This window comes from Corylus avellana, chromosome 4 (genome assembly GCF_965113065.1).
Source record: "Corylus avellana chromosome 4, dhCorAvel1.hap1.2, whole genome shotgun sequence".
Lineage (NCBI taxonomy): Eukaryota > Viridiplantae > Streptophyta > Magnoliopsida > Fagales > Betulaceae > Corylus > Corylus avellana.
The window spans coordinates 8,183,732-8,203,681 of NC_142493.1; the positions used below are offsets into that span (position 1 = coordinate 8,183,732).

Below are 19,950 nucleotides of genomic sequence, written 5' to 3' on the forward strand. Positions count from 1 at the left end.
GGAAGTAGGTGTCTAACACCGAACCTGTAACGACCCAGGGAAAAGCACTAGCTACATTTGAACTATTACCCCTAGCACCTATGACTATCTTTATAAACTACTCACTCTATGTGGGCTTCTTCTCATCGTCCCTATAGATAACTAGGCTGTTACAAACTCCACCTCTTAAATTCCTGACGTCCTCGTCAGGGCCACATCATATAGTGTTCCAGTACCACATGACTTGGCGTTACTAGGTGGCTTTGATACTACTTGTAACGACCTAGGGAAAAGCGCTAGCTACATCTACGCTATTACCCCAACAGGACTAATCAACTTGAAACTTCCTTAGAATTCATTATAAAGCCCAGTTTCACCTAGTAACTATGCAATGTGAGACTTAGCACCCATAACTATCTTTATAAACTACTTACTTTATGTGGACTTCTTCTCATGTTCCTAATATGGGACCGGGGTGTTACACAACCACCCGTAATTCTGTGTTCCTTTTTCTATATTGCTTCCGCCATATTTCCGTATCATCATTATTTTAACATTACATATTAAAAATTTAATATGACATATTATTACCGTGAATAAAGTATATTTTTATCAAATTTTTATACATTGTACTAAAAATGTTTATAGTAAAAAACTGTTAAGGATCTCTTCAAAAGTAAAAAATAAAAAATAAAAAATAAAAAAATAATAAAAATTTAAAGGATTTTTTGTTTTCGCTGTCGTGGTAAGATGTCATATTTTTAATATGTAACATTTTTCAAGGGACAAAAATTTTCTCCAAATTAGTTTGAAGGAAATTTCTTTCAACCTACTCTAATAAGTGTCAAGTGTTACATCTCATTTTTTTTAATATTTTAATAATCATTTATTGTCATTTTACTAATCTATGAACCCAAACATTAGTTTTTTAGAAACCCAAAAAGTTGAATGGCACTTGTTACTTATTAGAGTAGGTTCAAGGAAATTTTTTTCAAACTAATTTGGAAGAAGTTTGTGTCCTTTTTGAAGTAAATTTGATGCAAGAAATGGATTTCACATAAATTAATAATAGACCCCACAAATCTAATAATTAATTTATTTATATATATATATATATATATATATATATATATATATGAAGAACCAGTCATATCTTTTATTTATATGATTTCGATTTATTTGAGTGCAAATAGCCACCGCATTCCTCAAGAGAAATTACGACGTATTTGTATTTTTTGGACGAATAAAATTATGATCTCTTTGTACCCTCGTACATACCAGTCAAATCATCCCAAAACCCATCCGCCTGGAGAGTGACGTGTGGTAAAAGCGTACACAGACAAGGATTTAGGAGTAAATTTACTTTATAGGTAAACAATTATTTTATAAATAAAAAGTGCGAATTATGATTAATGAAAAACATAACTAAATAAGTGGATAGCCTCTGGTTAGGGAAAAAACAAAACAACACTTCTATTTTATAATATTTTATCTTTTCCTTATTTTTTTTGAATATTTTATTTTCTAATAATTACAATGGTTTGGCCTTTTCAGCAAGTTTTGGGCTGAATGAGTTCTCTTTTAAGAGAAAATCTTTTATCAGGACCATTCTAATAACACCCCATTTATAGCCCTCAATCAATAACCGACACATAAGCAAAAAAATAAAAAGTGCACAAAAATAAGCTGAACCAAAATACACTAAATTTTTTGGTGTTAAAATCCTTAAAGGATTAACTTTCTTGTAACGACCCCGATGGACAAGTCAATTAACTAGTAATTGATCACACGGTTCGTCTCCCAACCCTATCCCTAATAAGACAATACTCAGGGATTTTAACCTCATAGACGAGACACCTTAACGGAAGACTTTCTAAACTATATGAATAAAGAGCATTATATACACAACCACACATTCATACACTAGAGTAAACAAAATATCTCATAATATAAAGATAACCATCAATGTACCGGTCATCAAATCATCATCAAATAAGGTTACAATCTATAATATGATTGTCTTAACAAAAGATCAACAGATCAAATCCTAAGTTTAACCAAAGCTAAGAAAATAACAATCTCGATCATATTTGCTTTAGTGGTTCCTCCATTAGTCCACATAGAGTGTAACCAAACTGGATCCTCAAAGATTACTCGAATTAGGTCCTACGCAATCACCCACGTCTACTCCGAAGGCATCTTTCTTTAAGATAGCTAAACCGCCCAAGTATTCGTAATGGAGAGGGGAAAAACACAAAATAAAGGGGTAAGTCTAAAGACTTAGTAAATGTTAACGCATATAATGCTCATGCTAGTTTTTGTAATAAACTTTGATTTTTGTAAAGTACGCAATAGTTCCATCATGACAATTTATCATAAGTGTGATATAGATATAAAGTAACAGTCATAGTTCAACAGTATAGTCAACCCGAGATATTACTCATTCTCATGTATAGTAAGCTCATGACCATTATATTGCACGTACTGGTGTACCATATCATACGATGCAACTTATCTTGTCTGTATTTTACATGCATGCTTTTACAAGTCTCACTTTGTTAACATATTTAGCACAAAGTTTTTCTCAAAAATGCTAGTGTTCATGTGCAACAAGTATAAATTGTGAGAGTTGCAAATATGCATATTTTGGTACACAAAATAGACGTGCAGTCATGAAAAATAACAGCGAGCATTATGTGAGTTAAAACTCACCTGGGTCGATTAAATCCTCCGAGTATTCCTTTCACAAGTTTGGGTCCTCTAAATCTATGGAAAACCTTTTATTAGTCCTAGGTCTAACTAAAAAAACCTTAGAGCATGAAAATAGGAGCTATCGGACGGCCGACCAAAATAGCGTTCCCTGTAACGCTTCTGACTGTACGTTTGGGCTCGATGCCGTATGTCAGCCTAAAACGTTTAAGGTAGAACCTTATTTTGTCCATTTTTTTTCCTATCCTCCCAAATCAATTTCTAAGGCTAGCAAAAGCTTTTTAAGACTACCTATCTCAAAACAATGCTTCAATGCAATAGAAAACATAATGGATCGCTAAACCCAACTCTAAACAACATCAAAGATATAATATGTCTAAATCTCAAACCAACGTCTAAGCTACTCTAGAAAGCATTAAAAGAGTATAACGACTTAGAAAGAAAAGGTTAGGTGTAGAGGGTTACCTTCAAGAAAACATCTTTCCTTCTCTACAAAACACATAATCTCACAAGAACATTCTCACAAAAGGGAATCTAGGAGCTTGGGGCGAGTTTGAATGAGAAAAGGGCGAAGGTAGATTTAGTATTTATAGAGGGGAAAAGCTGGAGATGCTCACCAACTCTTCTAAAAAGTAGCGGACGTCCGGTACTATTAGGGCATATATTCGATACTGTTTACACAGCGGTCCAAAGGTTGTATCGTACGTCCAGGTATTAACCAAAGGTTTTCCAAAAAGTAGTATACGTCCGGTGGTCCCATATCGTACGTCCTTGTATTATTGACAGAGTACGACATACTATTAACAGCGTACGTACGGTGATCCCTATGCATACATCCTCTACTAAAAACAGGAGCATACGTTCGCCAACCTTAGCGTACATCCAATTCGAAAGTCCAAATTCTCAAAATGCCCCTCTAGTGATCCTTAGTGACCCGAAACCAAAATTAACCATCTAACTAAGCGATCTGAGCGTAGTTAATTATTTGGGTTACTACACTTCTACTTCTAGATTTTAGTTTTGAATCCAAAAATGAGTTTTGAGACATTAGAAACGGGTTTTGGGGCATTAGAAATGAGTTTTGGGGCATTAGAACGGGTTTTGAGGTATTAAAAACAAGTTTTGGAGCATTATAAACTGGTTTTGAGGCATTAGAAACGGGTTTTGAAGCGAATCACGGCCAACGGGGTTTGAGGTGTTCACGGCCGGCCAGACCCGTGGGTCTAAGGGGCTAGCTAGACCCACGTGTGGGTCTCGCCAAACCCACGACATGCGTCGAGCCAGACCCACACTATGGGTTTGGCCTAGATCTTGCTAACTACAGATTTTTTTTTTTTCTCTGATTTGATGTGATTGTCCTTACTTTTATTTTTCGCATTTTTCTTAAATTTATGATGTGTCACATAGTAACTGAAGACTGTAAAATGGGTGTTATCAGGATGGACCTGATAGTAGGGGCTCTCTTTCTTTAAACTATTTTATATGCTCATTATTTTAAATTATAACTTATCCTAAAAATTTTAATTTATAAAAAAAAAAAAAAAAAAAAATGTAATCATTTCATTAATACTTTAAGACTCACCTTCACGTGTGAGCTCAAATTTAAAAAAATTTAATCATTTAATTAATACTTTAACACTCACCTTCACGTGTGAATTTAGGGCTGTTAAGTGAGCGAAGCGTCTCGCGAGCAAGCTCGGGCTCGGCTCGCATAAGCTCGGCTCGTGCTCGACTCGAATATTAAATGAAGCACTTCATGAACATAAATCCTGGCTCGAATATTAAACGAAGCAAGCTCGGCTCGACTCGGCTAAGCTCGTGAACAGCTCGTATAAGCTCGAGTGTGTGTGTGTGTATATATATAAACTAAGTAATAGATAATTAACTATAAATCTCATAATTATTAAAACCTTAAAATTGCATTTATATTTAAGCGTTAGAGAATGAAAAATTCTAAACCCTTCGTGATGAAAGAGAGAAAGAGCAATCATTAAAAAGATTTTGATTCAATTAGAGCAGATCCAAATGAAAGGATGAAGAATCAAGCAGAAACTATTGAGGGAGATTGCGAAAGGCATAAACTATTGATGAATCAAACAGACCCAAACACTATCACTACATGTCTGGTGAATGAGAGTGAGAGAGTGGGAAATGAGAGTTCAGGTGCAAGATCCGTTGTGACTGGTGAGGGGGATTGAGAGAGAGACGTTAAAAAAATATTTTTTTGTAGGGGGCATTGTCCCAATGCAGTCTGAATGCAACCTGTTAACTTGTCCCACATTGTTAAGAAAACATCAATCTCTAAGTTTGCTTATCTATAAAATGATGCATATCCTCTCTCTTTGAAACTAAATGCCTTGCTATATTGACTCAGGCTCCATACTCGACTAGCTAGGCTAAGCAAATACTCATATGCAAACTAGCTTCTTAAGTCGTTTAAGAGTACTTGAAGTTAAAAAAAAAAATTAAAACAAAAATATTAAATATAAGAGCCAGCTCGCGAGCTGGCTCGGCTCGACTTATTATTAGCTCGAGCTCGATTTTTTTGGCTCGCCCTTGAGCTCGACTCGAGCTCGAGCTCGAGTAAAATTTAAACGAGCCAAGCTTGAACAAGGGAAGCTCGCCTAAGCTCGGCTCGTTTACACCCCTACGTGTGATGCAGCGTGACTTGGTGCACTACAGAGAAGAACATCAATAAAGAACGGGATAAATAATTATAGATCTTGAGTCTATCAATAATTTGAGAATTCTTCTCAAAATATAGAGTCTATCTATGATTTCAAGAAAAAAGATGAAGAAAACTCACCTATGAGTAATTCTTATTGAACAAAATTCAATAAAGAACATAAACTGATAAACTAGAGGCTATAAACATGCATTTATAGCCCCAAGACTCCTAAACCTAATAAAATATGACATAAATACCCCCAAAACCCTAAACCTAATAAAATAATGAAATAAAGACTACCAAAACCCTAATCCTATTAAAACAATGAAATAAAGTCGGTTTAACCTAATCAAAACGCGGAAACATAGCACAAGGCCCCGTGTGCAATCGATTGCAAGGACAAGGGCGATCGATCGCACAACCAGAGGCCTAGTGTGCATAAGTGTTCCCGCATGCGCTCGATCACACTTCCAGGGGCTCAACGATCTGCATCATTCTCCCCTTGTTGGAGAGAATTCCCCTCAAATTCGGCCAATTCTTTTCACGGCCCTTTGGATGTCTAGTCAGCTCATTCCATTCTCCTCTTCTCAAAATCACAACAATGCCACATCCCATAAAAAACATGATGGTTCTAATCATTAGCAGACTGCGACGATGATGTTGAAGGCCCCGCACCTCACCTTTCCGTATAGACTTGCCATGCTTTTCTCATGCCCTATCTTTCCCATATGCCATGAAAAATCTTCAAATAACTAGCAACAACCCCGTCAATTTTTGATAGAACATTCCCCTCGGCTATATAGATCTCATCATAAATTTGGTTAGAAGGATTTGACAAAATAGCATCCACCCGATGAAATCAACATAATCGATTGGTGTAACACTCAAATCAAAGGCTTTATCCTTGGGGCTCTTATCAAGCACATGATGTGTAGAATTGTTATATAAAATTGTAAAACTATCCGAAAGCTTTACCTCTTCCAAGGGTTCATCTTCTTCTTGAAAAATTGCAATACTCTCTGAAAGGTTACCTCTTTCACTTGTTCCCCCAATTCTTCAAGATCTTTAGGGCTCTTGATGTGGAGTGGATGATTAGGAAGTTTAGACCCCGGCACCAACTCAAGGTGAGGTTGAATATCTCGCAATGGTGGCACCTCTTTCGGTAATTCTGCTCGTAACACGTCGACAGATCTCCCCAACAGCTTCGTTATAAGTCCCGATACCACTTCCTTAATGCCCTTTCCTTTTCCGTCAACTCCTGCTTCGCTACAAAGGATTGACCATCCCCTTGTGAAGGCTTCGCCCCTTGGCTAGGTAGCAATGTCAATCTAATTTTACCAAACATAAAGCTGTAAGTGTTCTTTGTTTCATCATTGATAGCAGCTTTATCATATTTCCATGGCTTTCCCAACAATACCAGGCGCTCAATCGCACTTCCAAGAGCTCTGCGATCTGCATCATCACGTGAGCTCAAACTTTCTTTTAATATATGAAGCCCAACATGTGAAATATTTAATTTAAATTGAAGATGAATTGACGTGAGTTAAAGTTCCAACTCATGACTTCTAGTTCGAATACCATGTTAAATTATCACTTGTCCCAAAATCATAAACTGATAGGAATAGATGAATTTAATTACTTAATTAAATTACAATATTTTCCTTCACATATGGTCTCAAACTCCTTTTTAAGAGATGCGGTCCAACACGTATTTAATTTTTTTTATTTTTTATTTTTGAAGTAGAATATTTAATTTAAATGAGAAGTGAATAATGGAGACATAGTTTGAACTCAAGACCTCTGCACTTATACGATATTAAATCACCACTTGTCTTAAAAGCTTATGCTTATAGAAATAATATAATTTAATCATTGAAGTAATACTTTAACAACTCATTTTCATATTTCCCTTGGTCGTCACAAACCAAACATTAATAAAAAGAAGAAGAAAAAAAGCTAGTTGAACTATTACTTCTCTGTACTTTCCATTTCTCATTTCCTTTCTTTACTTTGAGTTTGTCATCAAAAGAAAAACTACAAGCATTCATAAGTTCTTGCTTTATACCATTAATTCATGTCAGAAATATTGTACACATAGAATAAATTATTTGGTACCTCTGATGCACCAAATACAGAATTTAATGTAGTCGTTCCACGTGTCTTTGCCTTGAGTCTTCAACATTCTTTTCCGGCCGGGTGATAGAGTAAGCTACTAGAGTAGTACTTACTATACCCGCAATCTAAGTGGCTCATCACTCAGGAAAACCAGAGAAAAAGCTTGTATATACAATACAAAGAGCATATGTTCATGGTATTTAGAAACTCAGCAAAAACACACAATCGTGTCTTATCCATGACCATAACCTTAAAAACATTTGACAATCATGTTCACTCAATGCATCAAACCTTAAGGATTTAAAAAACATTCAAAACAAAATATTTTAAAAATCATACATCAAATCATGTAATGAATTTCATCAATGAACACGCAAGGTTTATGCTATCTTGAGAAACATATCTCAAAGACATGCAGTCAAGCAATGTTAGTGAACTCACCTGGCCCACAATGCATAATGAAGTACACAATCCCATGAGTTTCAAAATTATCAAAACAAGGTTTTAGAGAATTTCAAAATCATACACCAAATCAATGTTTCTATAAAGTCCACATGAATGATCACAAAAGCAATGAATCAAAGGAGAAGTTTATTGAAAATCAATTGGGCACCAAAACCTCACAGAAATCTCATTGTGGCATTTTATCACACGTGGCATGCATTAAAAAAAGCATGTTAAGTAAAATCCAGTGAAATCTTGCAAAATTTCCTCAATACATGCTCAAAACATGGCAAACCACCAGTCCCAAATCATTAAACCAATGAGAGATGCATGTATCATGAAATACCAATAAATCTGAAACCCAGGATTATGAACTCGAGAGGAAATAAAAAACTCAAACCATGGAATGAGTGAAAATCATGGGGGAATGAGCATTGATGAACACCAATGTCTATGGATGACTATTCGGACACAAGTACGACTTGTCAGGTCACTGGTGCCCAAAGAACCTAATAAACAGCTCAATTTCTCACCAAAAAATTTATCTTTCCTCATTACAATGCCCTCAACATCATGCTAAGATGAGTGTCACGTACATCAACACATCAATGGTCAAATATGAAAGAAAGCTATTACACAACAATTCTATACATGTGTAAATAATGAGATGACACTTTCAAGTCCTTTGGCAAACACAGGCACACGGTCCATGCGCCGCCCTAAACAAACAGATGTGAAAATTCTAAACCGACTCCAATTATCACCAACTCAAACGTCTATGAGTTTTACAGAAAATAACCAGAAAGCAGATCTAACTTAGCAGTAAACAGATAAATATCAAAACAAACATTCACCAAAATATGAACAATCACACACAAAGATTTTGGTTACGAAGAGGAAACCTTTTAGAGAACTCTCTAAATGTAAAACCTCTCCGGGGCAGCCAAACCCAGGAAATCAATTCACTATATAAAAGAATAAGGAATACAAGAAGAATAACAAAACCTTTGACTCTCCCTTGTACACGACAAGTGACCCACTTGACTTCTACCTCAGTAGCCCTTTCCAGAACATCTGACACGATTCTTCTAAAAGATTTCCTTTCACCGGAACTCCGATTGGCTTCACGTATTTTCTCTTCAACAATAATCTAGAACAAATTCTCTCTCTCAAAGCACTCTAATTTTTCTAAATAAAATACGTAAGTTACAATGGCAAACTCCCGTAGCTTAAATAGAAAAATACACAACATAAGACTGCCGTGTCCGGACAAGGTAGATCTGAGGTCCGGACATGGCTAGGATTACTTATTCGTAACCTAGTGATGTCCGGACCTCCAATTCGTGTGTCCGGACATCTCAACAAAAACGTGTTCTCTGGAACTGATGTCCGGACCCAACTTCTGGAGGTCCGGACATCTCCTTCAAGCATCACTTTCTGGAACTGGGGTCCGGACCCAGGGAATTGAGGTCCGGACCCTGCTTGAAAAATCAAGTTTCTGGAAATGGGGTCCGGACCCGGCTTCTGGAGGTCCGGACCCGGACTGTCCAGTCTTCATCAACAACTCCGATCGATGGGCGTTTGTGGTCCGATTGAGCTGAAATTTTGCAGGGACATTCATAACACATGAATCTACATTATGAACGGTGGAGATTGGATTCTGAGCATTCTATATCAGTGTTTGAGCCGTGAACAGTAGCATCTGCATTTTGGAACTGAATTAAGCCAACACAAGAACTAACAAACTCCCCCTTTGGCAATTCAGTGACAAAACCAAAATGTCGAGCCAATCCCATCATCTCCCCATATTTACTCCCCCTTTTTGTCACAGAATGACAAAAGGTCTTCATGTTTCCTGAAACACTTCACAAAATACATCAAGGCATATGTGGAACAAGAAGACATAAATAAAACTCATGAAAAAAATGATGCGTGATTATAAAGAAACATCAACAAAACTCCCCCTCAATGTATGACTCAATTAACAACAGGAAACTGGAAAGGCAAAGCATGTTTCTCCCCCTTTAAAAGTTAAATGAACACACATGATAACACATCAATGACTCATGTATTGCACAATGAATATCCAAAAGCTTTCCTTTTTTTCTTTTTTCTTTTTTTTTTTGAAAAAAAAAAAAAAAAAAAAAAAAAAAAACACCAAAGAAAACTTGTATAGATAAGCAATAGATCATGCATGCTCGTATGAATATCTGAACAATTCGGAGTGATCAACAAGCTACACTTACACCGTAAATGTACCATATGCATGACACAACCTTGGTCTGTGAATGCAGTCAAGTAGGCAATAATCAGAAATCTCATGTGATGGTGTAGTGTGTGAGTACTCCCATTAACTAAGATTTCATCAATGAAAGGTAAATCTAGGCAGACATTTTGTAAAGGAAGACCAGCAGTCTGATTCAAACCACAGTAAAACCTTATAATGTTAGGACCTAGATTCCCTCATCCGATACACTTCCCCTGAGACTGATCATTTTCGTTTACCATGTCCTTTAGTAATCATCTATTTCCGCAATGATTTGATCACTGATTCTTTCTTTAGGGACAGACAGAAGCAAAATGAAATCATCCGAGCTTATTTTATGCCCTTTTTTTTTTTTTTTTTTTGGAAAATGGTGGAATTTTTTGGAGCTAGGTTCAACTAACGAGTTGGTCAAGTGGCAAGATTCTACACTGCCTATCTTCCAAACAAAATGTTTTCTCCAAATTTCCAAACATATAACAAAAATCTAAACCTAATGGGGGCAAAAAGTGCACAATTTCGAACATAAGAAAAACTGACTCTTACTCCTTTAACAGTCTTCAGAAAAACAAGGTATATCAGAAACATATGGAGCAATAGATGTAAATTGCAGAAATATTGACCCCACTCATATGTAAAATATTCATTTGAGCACAAAACATGAGAAACTGAGTATCTAACAATTAAAACAATCTAAAAGAATAAAAAATAATCAAAGAAAATAAAAACAAAGAAAACAAAAATTAAGAAAAAAAAAAATGCCCTAGAACAGCTATAGACAAATATCAATATGCTCAATTTCTAGGCATGGTCTATGTGCCCACCTAATCTAGGTGAGTCCATTACCACTCCCCCTCAATGGGTGAATGGTATTAATCTTCTTGACCCAAACTTTCTTCACATCAGGGACAACTGTGTGACTCTTATCCAAGACATCTAACCGTGTTACTACGTCTCTCATCATGTTGAATAATTTCTCATAACTATTTCTAGAATGGAAATATTCTCTTTTAGGCTCATGACTGTTAAGCTGAAAACACTTAGGACGAATATGTCCAATCTTACCACAGTTATGACACGTAGGAATAAACCTTTGAAAAGGTTGGTTCCTTAACATGTGCATACTTCTCGACTTAGAACTAGACATATAGGAATCAGTTAGAGTTCCCTTACCTTTTCCATCTTTGGAAATTTGAGGAGAAATTACCTTCTTTTCAGCCAAGCTATCTTCTTTGTTCACTGGTTTCACAAAAATCATCTTTGAAGAAGAAGCAACATTAGTAGATAAAATAGCAGATTTATCAAAACCCAATCCAGTTCTATCAAACGAATGTTTCTGATTATGTAGCATTTGATTTAGCTTTTCACTAGAGAATTTTGTTAAATGATTCTTTGATTCATTCAGTTCATTCTCTAAGGATTTCACTTTGGCAATTAGCATTTGATTTTCAGACATCAAAGTATTATGAGTAGCAAGAGAATCAGTTAAGGTGACAGAAAGTTGATCATTTTCAAGATTAACCTCATTGAGTTTCTTCAATTGCTGCTTATTCAGCTTTTTCAGTTTAGTGTATTCCACAAAGAGATTATTATAAGCATTTTGCAAATCATCTTCTTCTTCCGAATCATTATCGGACACACCTTGTTTGTCTTGAGAATTACACTCACTATTCTCATGCTCACTCTCATAACTAACTCCAAATGCTAAGTAATTAACTCCTTGTTCAGCATCGTCCTTGTCTGACTCATCACTTTGAGTCACATTAAATGCCTTGCCATTTGACTTTCTCAAGTTAGCACAGTCAACACGAATGTGTCCATGTCCTCCACATTCGTGACACTTGATACCTTTAGGTGACTTTCCTTTCTCAACATTCTCATTTCTAGATTTTTCAGAAAATTGTGAATTGCTATTTCTAAGATTTCCTTTCTTGGCTCTAAAGAATTTCCTAAACTTCTTAGCAAACATAGCAATTTCTTCCTCATTTCCAGAATCCTCATCAGATGAACCACAAGAGTCAACCTTAACATTTTTTGCCTTAAGAGCAATATTTTTGGTGTTCTTGTGTTTAGGAAGAATTAGCTCAAAGGTCTGAAGGGAACCTACAAGTTCTTCTACTCTCATAGTATCTAAGTCCTTGCTCTGTTGTATAGCAGCAATTTGGGGAATAAACCTCTCAGGCAAAGATCTTAAGATTTTTTTCACCACTTTAGCATCATCCATTTTCTTTCCCAAATTAATGGTAGAATTTCTAATGACACTAAGCTTTGAATAGAATTCATCAAAAGTTTCATCTTCCTGCATTCTAATCTCCTCAAACTGAGAAACCAACATTTGAATTTTTGAAGTTCTAACAACCTTAGTTCCTTCATGTGTGATTTCTAAAGTTTCCCAGGCTTCCTTAGCTATTTCACATCTAGAAATTCTAGAAAATTCCTCATTTGAAACAGAGATGTAAATAGCATTTATAGCTTTGTCATTCGCAGTAGCATTATTCTTTTCCTCTGTTGTCCATTCAGCTATTGCTTTTTCTGGACGTGTCCATCCAGATTCGACAATATGCCAAACATTAATGGATTTAAAATATGCTCTCATACGAATTTTCCAAAGCGTATAATTTGTTCCGTCAAAGACGGGAAGAGAATTAGGAGCAACAGTATGAGACATTTGATATGGAGTCTCGGATCACACTCAGGAAATAAATCCTTCACAGAGTGAACCCGCTTTGATACCAATTGAAAATTCTAAACCGACTCCAATTATCACCAACTCAAACGTCTATGAGTTTTACAGAAAATAACCAGAAAGCAGATCTAACTTAGCAGTAAACAGATAAATATCAAAACAAACATTCACCAAAATATGAACAATCACACACAAAGATTTTGGTTACGAAGAGGAAACCTTTTAGAGAACTCTCTAAATGTAAAACCTCTCCGGGGCAGCCAAACCCAGGAAATCAATTCACTATATAAAAGAATAAGGAATACAAGAAGAATAACAAAACCTTTGACTCTCCCTTGTACACGACAAGTGACCCACTTGACTTCTACCTCAGTAGCCCTTTCCAGAACATCTGGCACGATTCTTCTAAAAGATTTCCTTTCACCGGAACTCCGATTGGCTTCACGTATTTTCTCTTCAACAATAATCTAGAACAAATTCTCTCTCTCAAAGCACTCTAATTTTTCTAAATAAAATACGTAAGTTACAATGGCAAACTCCCGTAGCTTAAATAGAAAAATACACAACATAAGACTGCCGTGTCCGGACATGGTAGATCTGAGGTCCGGACATGGCTAGGATTACTTATTCGTAACCTAGTGATGTCCGGACCTCCAATTCGTGTGTCCAGACATCTCAACAAAAACGTGTTCTCTGGAACTGATGTCCGGACCCAACTTCTGGAGGTCCGGACATCTCCTTCAAGCATCACTTTCTGGAACTGGGGTCCGGACCCGGGGAATTGAGGTCCGGACCCTGCTTGAAAAATCAAGTTTCTGGAAATGGGGTCCGGACCCGGCTTCTGGAGGTCCGGACCCGGACTGTCCAGTCTTCATCAACAACTCCGATCGATGGGCGTTTGTGGTCCGATTGAGCTGAAATTTTGCAGGGACGTTCATAACACATGAATCTACATTATGAACGGTGGAGATTGGATTCTGAGCATTCTATATCAGTGTTTGAGCCGTGAACAGTAGCATCTGCATTTTGGAACTGAATTAAGCCAACACAAGAACTAACAAGATGGAATCTCAACCAAATTATGAGTCATAAGACACATCAATCAATCAACAGATATATGCACATACAATCCATCAACATCATTTATTTCCCATGACAAAATCATGCACACATGTAGTCAAGGCACCATTCATACAAGACAATTGAGAAAATAATGATTTACAACACTCACTCACTAAAACCTTCCTTTTCATTTTCCCGTTTTCTCCCCCTTTTTTTTTTTTCCTTTTTTTTAATGCTTCTTCTTTCTTCCTCTAAACCAGAAAACAATTGCAAAAAGGAAACATGCAAGACTTGCTTAGCTTCTAATCACCCATTTAGTTAAATGCAAGGACAGATATCCATATATTTGGTCAAGTTGTTGCATCGAAAGTAAAACTATATGCTTAGTAATATTAAAATTTATAATTAGGGTTGAATGATTAATACACTAACTACATATTATAACCAGAATACCAGACAAAAAAAATTAGGGTTTGAATGTTGCAAACTTACCCCAACTTGAGAGACGTGCTGTCGATGTGTTGGTCTTGGGGATCCGGGGGAACAGCTGAGCTGCAAATATTGGTTATATTACCTTTGTTATAATGTTAAAACAAATTCTGCATCTGCTGAAAAGAGACATTTTCAACAGTTGAGAAAGTAGGGAAACAAAGAAAAAGAAAGAAATTCATGACCTGATACCTGTTTTAGTCTCTGGTTATCCTCCATCAGTTGGACTCCCTGCATTTAAAGGGACAGCAACAAACACAACTTACAACCCAGCAACAACCTCATAAAAACAAAAGGTAGGGCCAACCTCAGGCACCTACAACACATCACAAGAGAACAAAACCAACAACATAGAAACCCAAAGAGTAAAACATTTTCTAGAAATACCCCATAACATGAAATTGTTTCTATTAGTGAGTGATCAAGGGCGAAAGCCATATAGGGAATGGGCGAGAGCCATATAGGGAACACACTGAGTATAACTTGCAAGCTCGAAATATTTCGGCTTCTTTTAGAAAATAACCTCAAATTCCTCTTTTTCCAAAATCAGATAAACGTTAGCTTTGTGACAGTCCTTTCCCAGAGCTTGAGCAAGCCACTGCGCATACAAAGACCTTGGCAAAAGGAAGAAAAATTTCTTTGTATCCCAGAATTGTCTTCATGATTTGATTTGATTTTATAAAATTAAAAAAAAAAAAAAAAAAAAATTGTATGAATGAGCATTATTTTACTAATCAAACAATCAGTCTACAACACACACTCCAGACTTAACTGGAACTTGGCTGCGTAATTGTTAAGTGTGGAGCAATTTGTAGAAGAAGGTTATTTTCTTGTGTTTGAAGATTTATCATGTTATCTGTATAAAAACAAAACCAAGCAGGAATTGTTATTTTCTTCTGCATTATTTCTAACAATAATAACCAGCAGCTCAACCAAACTCTACACCTCTACCAAACAAATTCGGAAATTCCTACTTACAATAACCAACTGCTTGACATCACAGCAGCTCAGACACCTACCAACTACCATTTACTCAAACGATTTCCTACACTCTGAAACCACCTCCTACAGCAAACTACATAGACATTTACAGACTTCCTCAAACAATCTGATAAACAGCTTTAGTTACAAAGGATTCAATCTTGAAACCCCCCATCTACAACACAGATGCTTATTTATTGTTAATTTCTTGAATTTCCCAGCACCCATTACTCGAGTCCTGATTTCCCAATAAATTCAATTGAGAATCCGCTTCTCTAGTTTCACCACATTACCATGCCTTATTTCATTAATTTGCGCAAATGTGATCAACTACAGCCCCAAAAGTTAATTTACACAAGATTACTCTTAAGCTTTTGCCTTTGAGAGATTATCTATCACACATCTTCTTAATACCTATTCCAGATTCTCTTATCGAAACTACTCTAAAAAAAGAGATGATCCATTCCTTCTATACACCCTCTGCAGAAAGAGCATAACGTGTCTCTTCAATGACCCCAGCCAATTTTGCAATCTCTCCCAAGTAGTCAAGCTGTTTTTGATTGCAAGCCACAAGAATGTCTTAGAATAGTTAGAGAAAACCATACCAATTTTCACCATTTAACTTCAACATGCTTCGTTCTAAGAACATCCCATGTTTCAATACTCAAATAAATTCCTTAGAAATTACTCATATATATAGGTTTCTCAATTTCAGTTCTTTCTACCAAATCCAGCTTGCTTTGTATTCTAACCAGCTCTTCCAATCTTGCCGGAGGCCAAAACCATTATCTACCGACCTTTTTGTTGAAATATATATAAAATACTAAAATATGAAAGAAAAATAAAATAGAGCGGAAGCAGAGAGAGATGTATGGGCTACATCTGTATATTCAATGTATCAAACAATATTACATAACTCTCTATTTATAGAGAGACAATGAGTAGTGACCAAGAAACTCTAAAGTAGACCTAAATTAATTAAGGAAGAGAATAAACCTTACAAGGAAATATAATTACAAAGAATAAAAATATTATAATATAAAGAGAAATAACTTATTAAGGAAAATATTAATAAACCTAATTTAGAAAATATAAAATATTCCAACACTTTTGAAACACTTTCCAGCAGGTTAGCATTAACTGAATTTCCTACATCATACACTGCTCTGAAGCCACCAATATTCCATCCCCTACACCGAAGATGTATACTAAAGTGACTTGAAGAAGTTGTGTATTTTGGTTTTTCAAGAGTTATTTTACATACGGTAATCTGACCTCTTGATTTTCATACATGTTTTACTATTTAAATCTTCCTTAAGGATGCTTAGTTGTTTATTTATAAAAAAACATGATTTGTTAAATTGTTCTTTATATAAATGAATCTTACCTGAGAGCATGAGGATTAAAATGATAACTTTATATTCCAGAATGAAAAATAGTTAAATGACTATAATATAGTGTTTTTAACCACTCATTCCATGATTTTTTAACAATGGGTTAGGTGTAATAAATAAAAGTTACCACCTTTGAATGTTTTAAACGATATATGAGGATGGATTCGGTTAATATGTGAATTAATGGTGTCTGTGTTCTAGAACTTCTGTAATTAGGTAAAAGCTAAGTGGTTGCATGAAACTGGGGATTTAGGTTCCTAGGTTTATAGTTGCTGTCCTAGGAGAACGGGCATTCGACCCTCTAGAAAAGAACGTTCGACCATGCCTAAAAATGCTTAATTACGGTTGTAGTGACATATTAGGGTTTCAACCGCATGATTAAAATTTTATGTGCAAAGATTATGACTTTTAGTGTCTTTGTGTCTATATTATAGTGTAATTTGCAATGATGGTATACAGCAATATACAGAGCATCAGTATTGTGCTACATGTCCCTTAAAATAGCGTTAACCCTATTGAAAATGGGTTAAGGGCTCGAATAGGCCATACAGAGGAAAGCTGTGATCAATACTATAATCTATTTATTATGCATGTTTCTCCTTGCATGTATAAGAAATTAGTTACCGAAATTATACCTATTTAACAACTTTAATAGATACAACACAAGCCATTTCTAAAACCCATGACATGATTGATGAAAATTAGAAATTGCTACTTAAGGCTGATTACATAGCTAACTCCGTGATAATTTACTTACTAAGTGTGGACTTACACAGTTACTTTTCACTGTGAACCACGTCGGTGTTTTGCATATTAATAGGTTTACCAGATTTTAGAATGGAGTATTTTGCTAGGCTGGAGATGCTAAGTGAATGACTCATTAGGTTAGTGGATTTTACTAACCACTTAAGCGGTTACAGTTAGCATTTTTAGCCAATAACCACTAACTGTACCTACCTTTTCACCCCTAGTTGGAGATGCTAAGTAAAGGACTTATTAGGTTACATTTTCTTAGTATAGTTAGAAGTTATTAATTGTTCATAGTTACATTTTAATTGTAAGCTATGTGTTTATATTCAAGGATAGATGATGAATTGTCAAAAGATATTTAGTGTTAAATTAGATCATTTTTATTTCGTTTTCCGCTATATGATATACTCTAATAAGTTAGTGTTTAAGGTAATAACATCCGCTAATTACCAATTAATTTGAATTGAGCCATTGCCCTAAGTTAATTAAATAAATTGATTAACTTTGGGGTGTTGAGCATGAAGGTGTTTTACATTAATATTCTATATTTTTTCAAAATTATAATAATTGCACGAAATGTTGTAAAAGATTTGCAGTTTGAAACATGACCTTCAGCTCAATGGCACTGATCTTTTCTCGAAAGCTTTCATCCTGAAACATGTAAAAGCTTCTCATGTCAACAGAAATTTCAGTTCTCCATTATAATGCTAGCAAACAGAAACAACAAACCTTTTCATTTGAAACGCGGATCACGCCTACTTGGAGAAGTTGCTCTAATTTATGTAGTTCTTCTATATTCAATAGTTGGAGCTCGTCTCCCTACATCTTTCTGTAAGGCATGTAATCATTTTAACGTTAATTTAATGTGTAATTAAGGTGCATGTCGTCATTACAGTAACAACTTGATAAATCAATGTCGTTACAATACCTCAGTTCGTGAGTATTCTCCACAATTTCATTGCTCAACAAGATGGAGGTACTGTACGTTGTCAAGCTAAAAGGGGACAAAGAGTTGCAATTCACGAAGATTTTTAGTATATGGTCTGTATGCAAGTACTTTTATCATAGAAATAGTTGCTAAATTATCTAGGCATTTCTTACCTTTCATTAGTAAGATTTTTAGTAGTTTGTTCTCAGGGTTGTTCCAGAAAATGCATCTAGCTTTCATAGTATGGTACCACTTTCTTTTATACGTAAGTTTCAAAGATTTTCATTAAAATTTCAGATAACAGTTTAATAACAATCTTGAATCATGTTTCCTTATGACAATGATACAGCTATACCTGCATTAACATTTATGTATAAATTAAGGAAATAAGACTGCAAAATAATGTAAATAATGTAAACCCATAAGTTTAGAGGTATAAATCAACTATTCGAAGAAACTTTTCAGGTTTTTATTGTTAATTAATCGTAATTCCAAATGGAGTTGCATGTCTTCTCTCTCATCTCTCTCATCAACCTCCGCCTAAGTGTAGGCGCGTGGGTACAGTTTGGTGTTAGTCTTGATTGGTTAGTAGGTTAGGGAAGTATGGGAAGAAGTTGGTCAGTAGAGGCGAGAGAGTTTGAAATGGTGGTGAGGGCAGGGGCTTATGGGGTGAGGCTTTTTGAGAGGAGCAAAGGGAAACAAAGATCCATTTTCTTTCAGAAGGATGAGTTAGAGTGGCTAGCTCGTATGGTGGAGGAACTAGTGACAGTGAAAACCTCAGAGGTCTTTTGGGATCAATCCAGAGCGGGTTATCCAAGGATTATTGTGCAGCGGCATTCCAATAGACACGGGTGTTTCCTGACGATTGAGGAATTTGATGGGAGACGGAGGAGTGGCTCGGTCCTTATTCCAGAAGGGCGCTATGGGTAAGGATGGAATCGCTTCATCTCGGAAGTACGCCTTTCCAGCTCGTCCCTCCAAAGTTCCCAAGAAGAAAAGAAGTTTCAGGAGAGAAAGGTCAAGAGGAGCTATGCTTGGCATAGTTTGTAAACCCGGTGGAGGAGTTATTTGGAAATTTCACTAAGCCCGTGGCACGAGTATCCAGTTGGCTAAAGGAATCCTCTACAGGCTCAGAGCAGAATATACTAGCCACAGCGACACAAGGCTTGATGCCAAGGTTACAGTTCTAGAATCCTGCGAAGTCTTCTTGTGGTCAGGATGGCGATGGGTACCGTCGGCCGGAGGGGAAGAAAATTATGGAGGAAAAAGCACTAGAGGCAAGGGCTCCAGCAAGTGATTTTCAAACGCTGGTGAGGACACCCACAAGGAGTAGCAGTTCGGTACAAGCGCTGACGGGACGTGAGGAGTGTCAGGCACAGAACCTCTCCGGTGCAATTCTCAAGCTCCACAACTGCAAAGAGACGTTAAGGTGGCTGAAAAAAGGAATAGATGTGGGTTTGCAGAGATTGAATTTGGCAATTA

General features: G+C 36.1%; 1 protein-coding gene across 1 annotated transcript; it reads right to left on the reverse strand.

The window, feature by feature from the left end:
- Positions 1-10,953: 10,953 nt before the first annotated feature.
- On the reverse strand, positions 10,954-18,354 carry LOC132177006 (uncharacterized). The gene is made up of 5 exons (XM_088515749.1): positions 18,270-18,354; positions 18,150-18,191; positions 14,608-14,646; positions 14,419-14,478; positions 10,954-11,436 (listed from the first exon to the last, which is right to left on the reverse strand). The coding sequence occupies exons 3-5, from the start codon at positions 14,632-14,634 to the stop codon at positions 11,008-11,010; spliced, it is 516 nt and encodes a 171-aa protein (XP_088371875.1). The 5' UTR covers positions 14,635-14,646; positions 18,150-18,191; positions 18,270-18,354; the 3' UTR covers positions 10,954-11,007.
- Between the last annotated feature and the right edge of the window lie 1,596 nt (positions 18,355-19,950).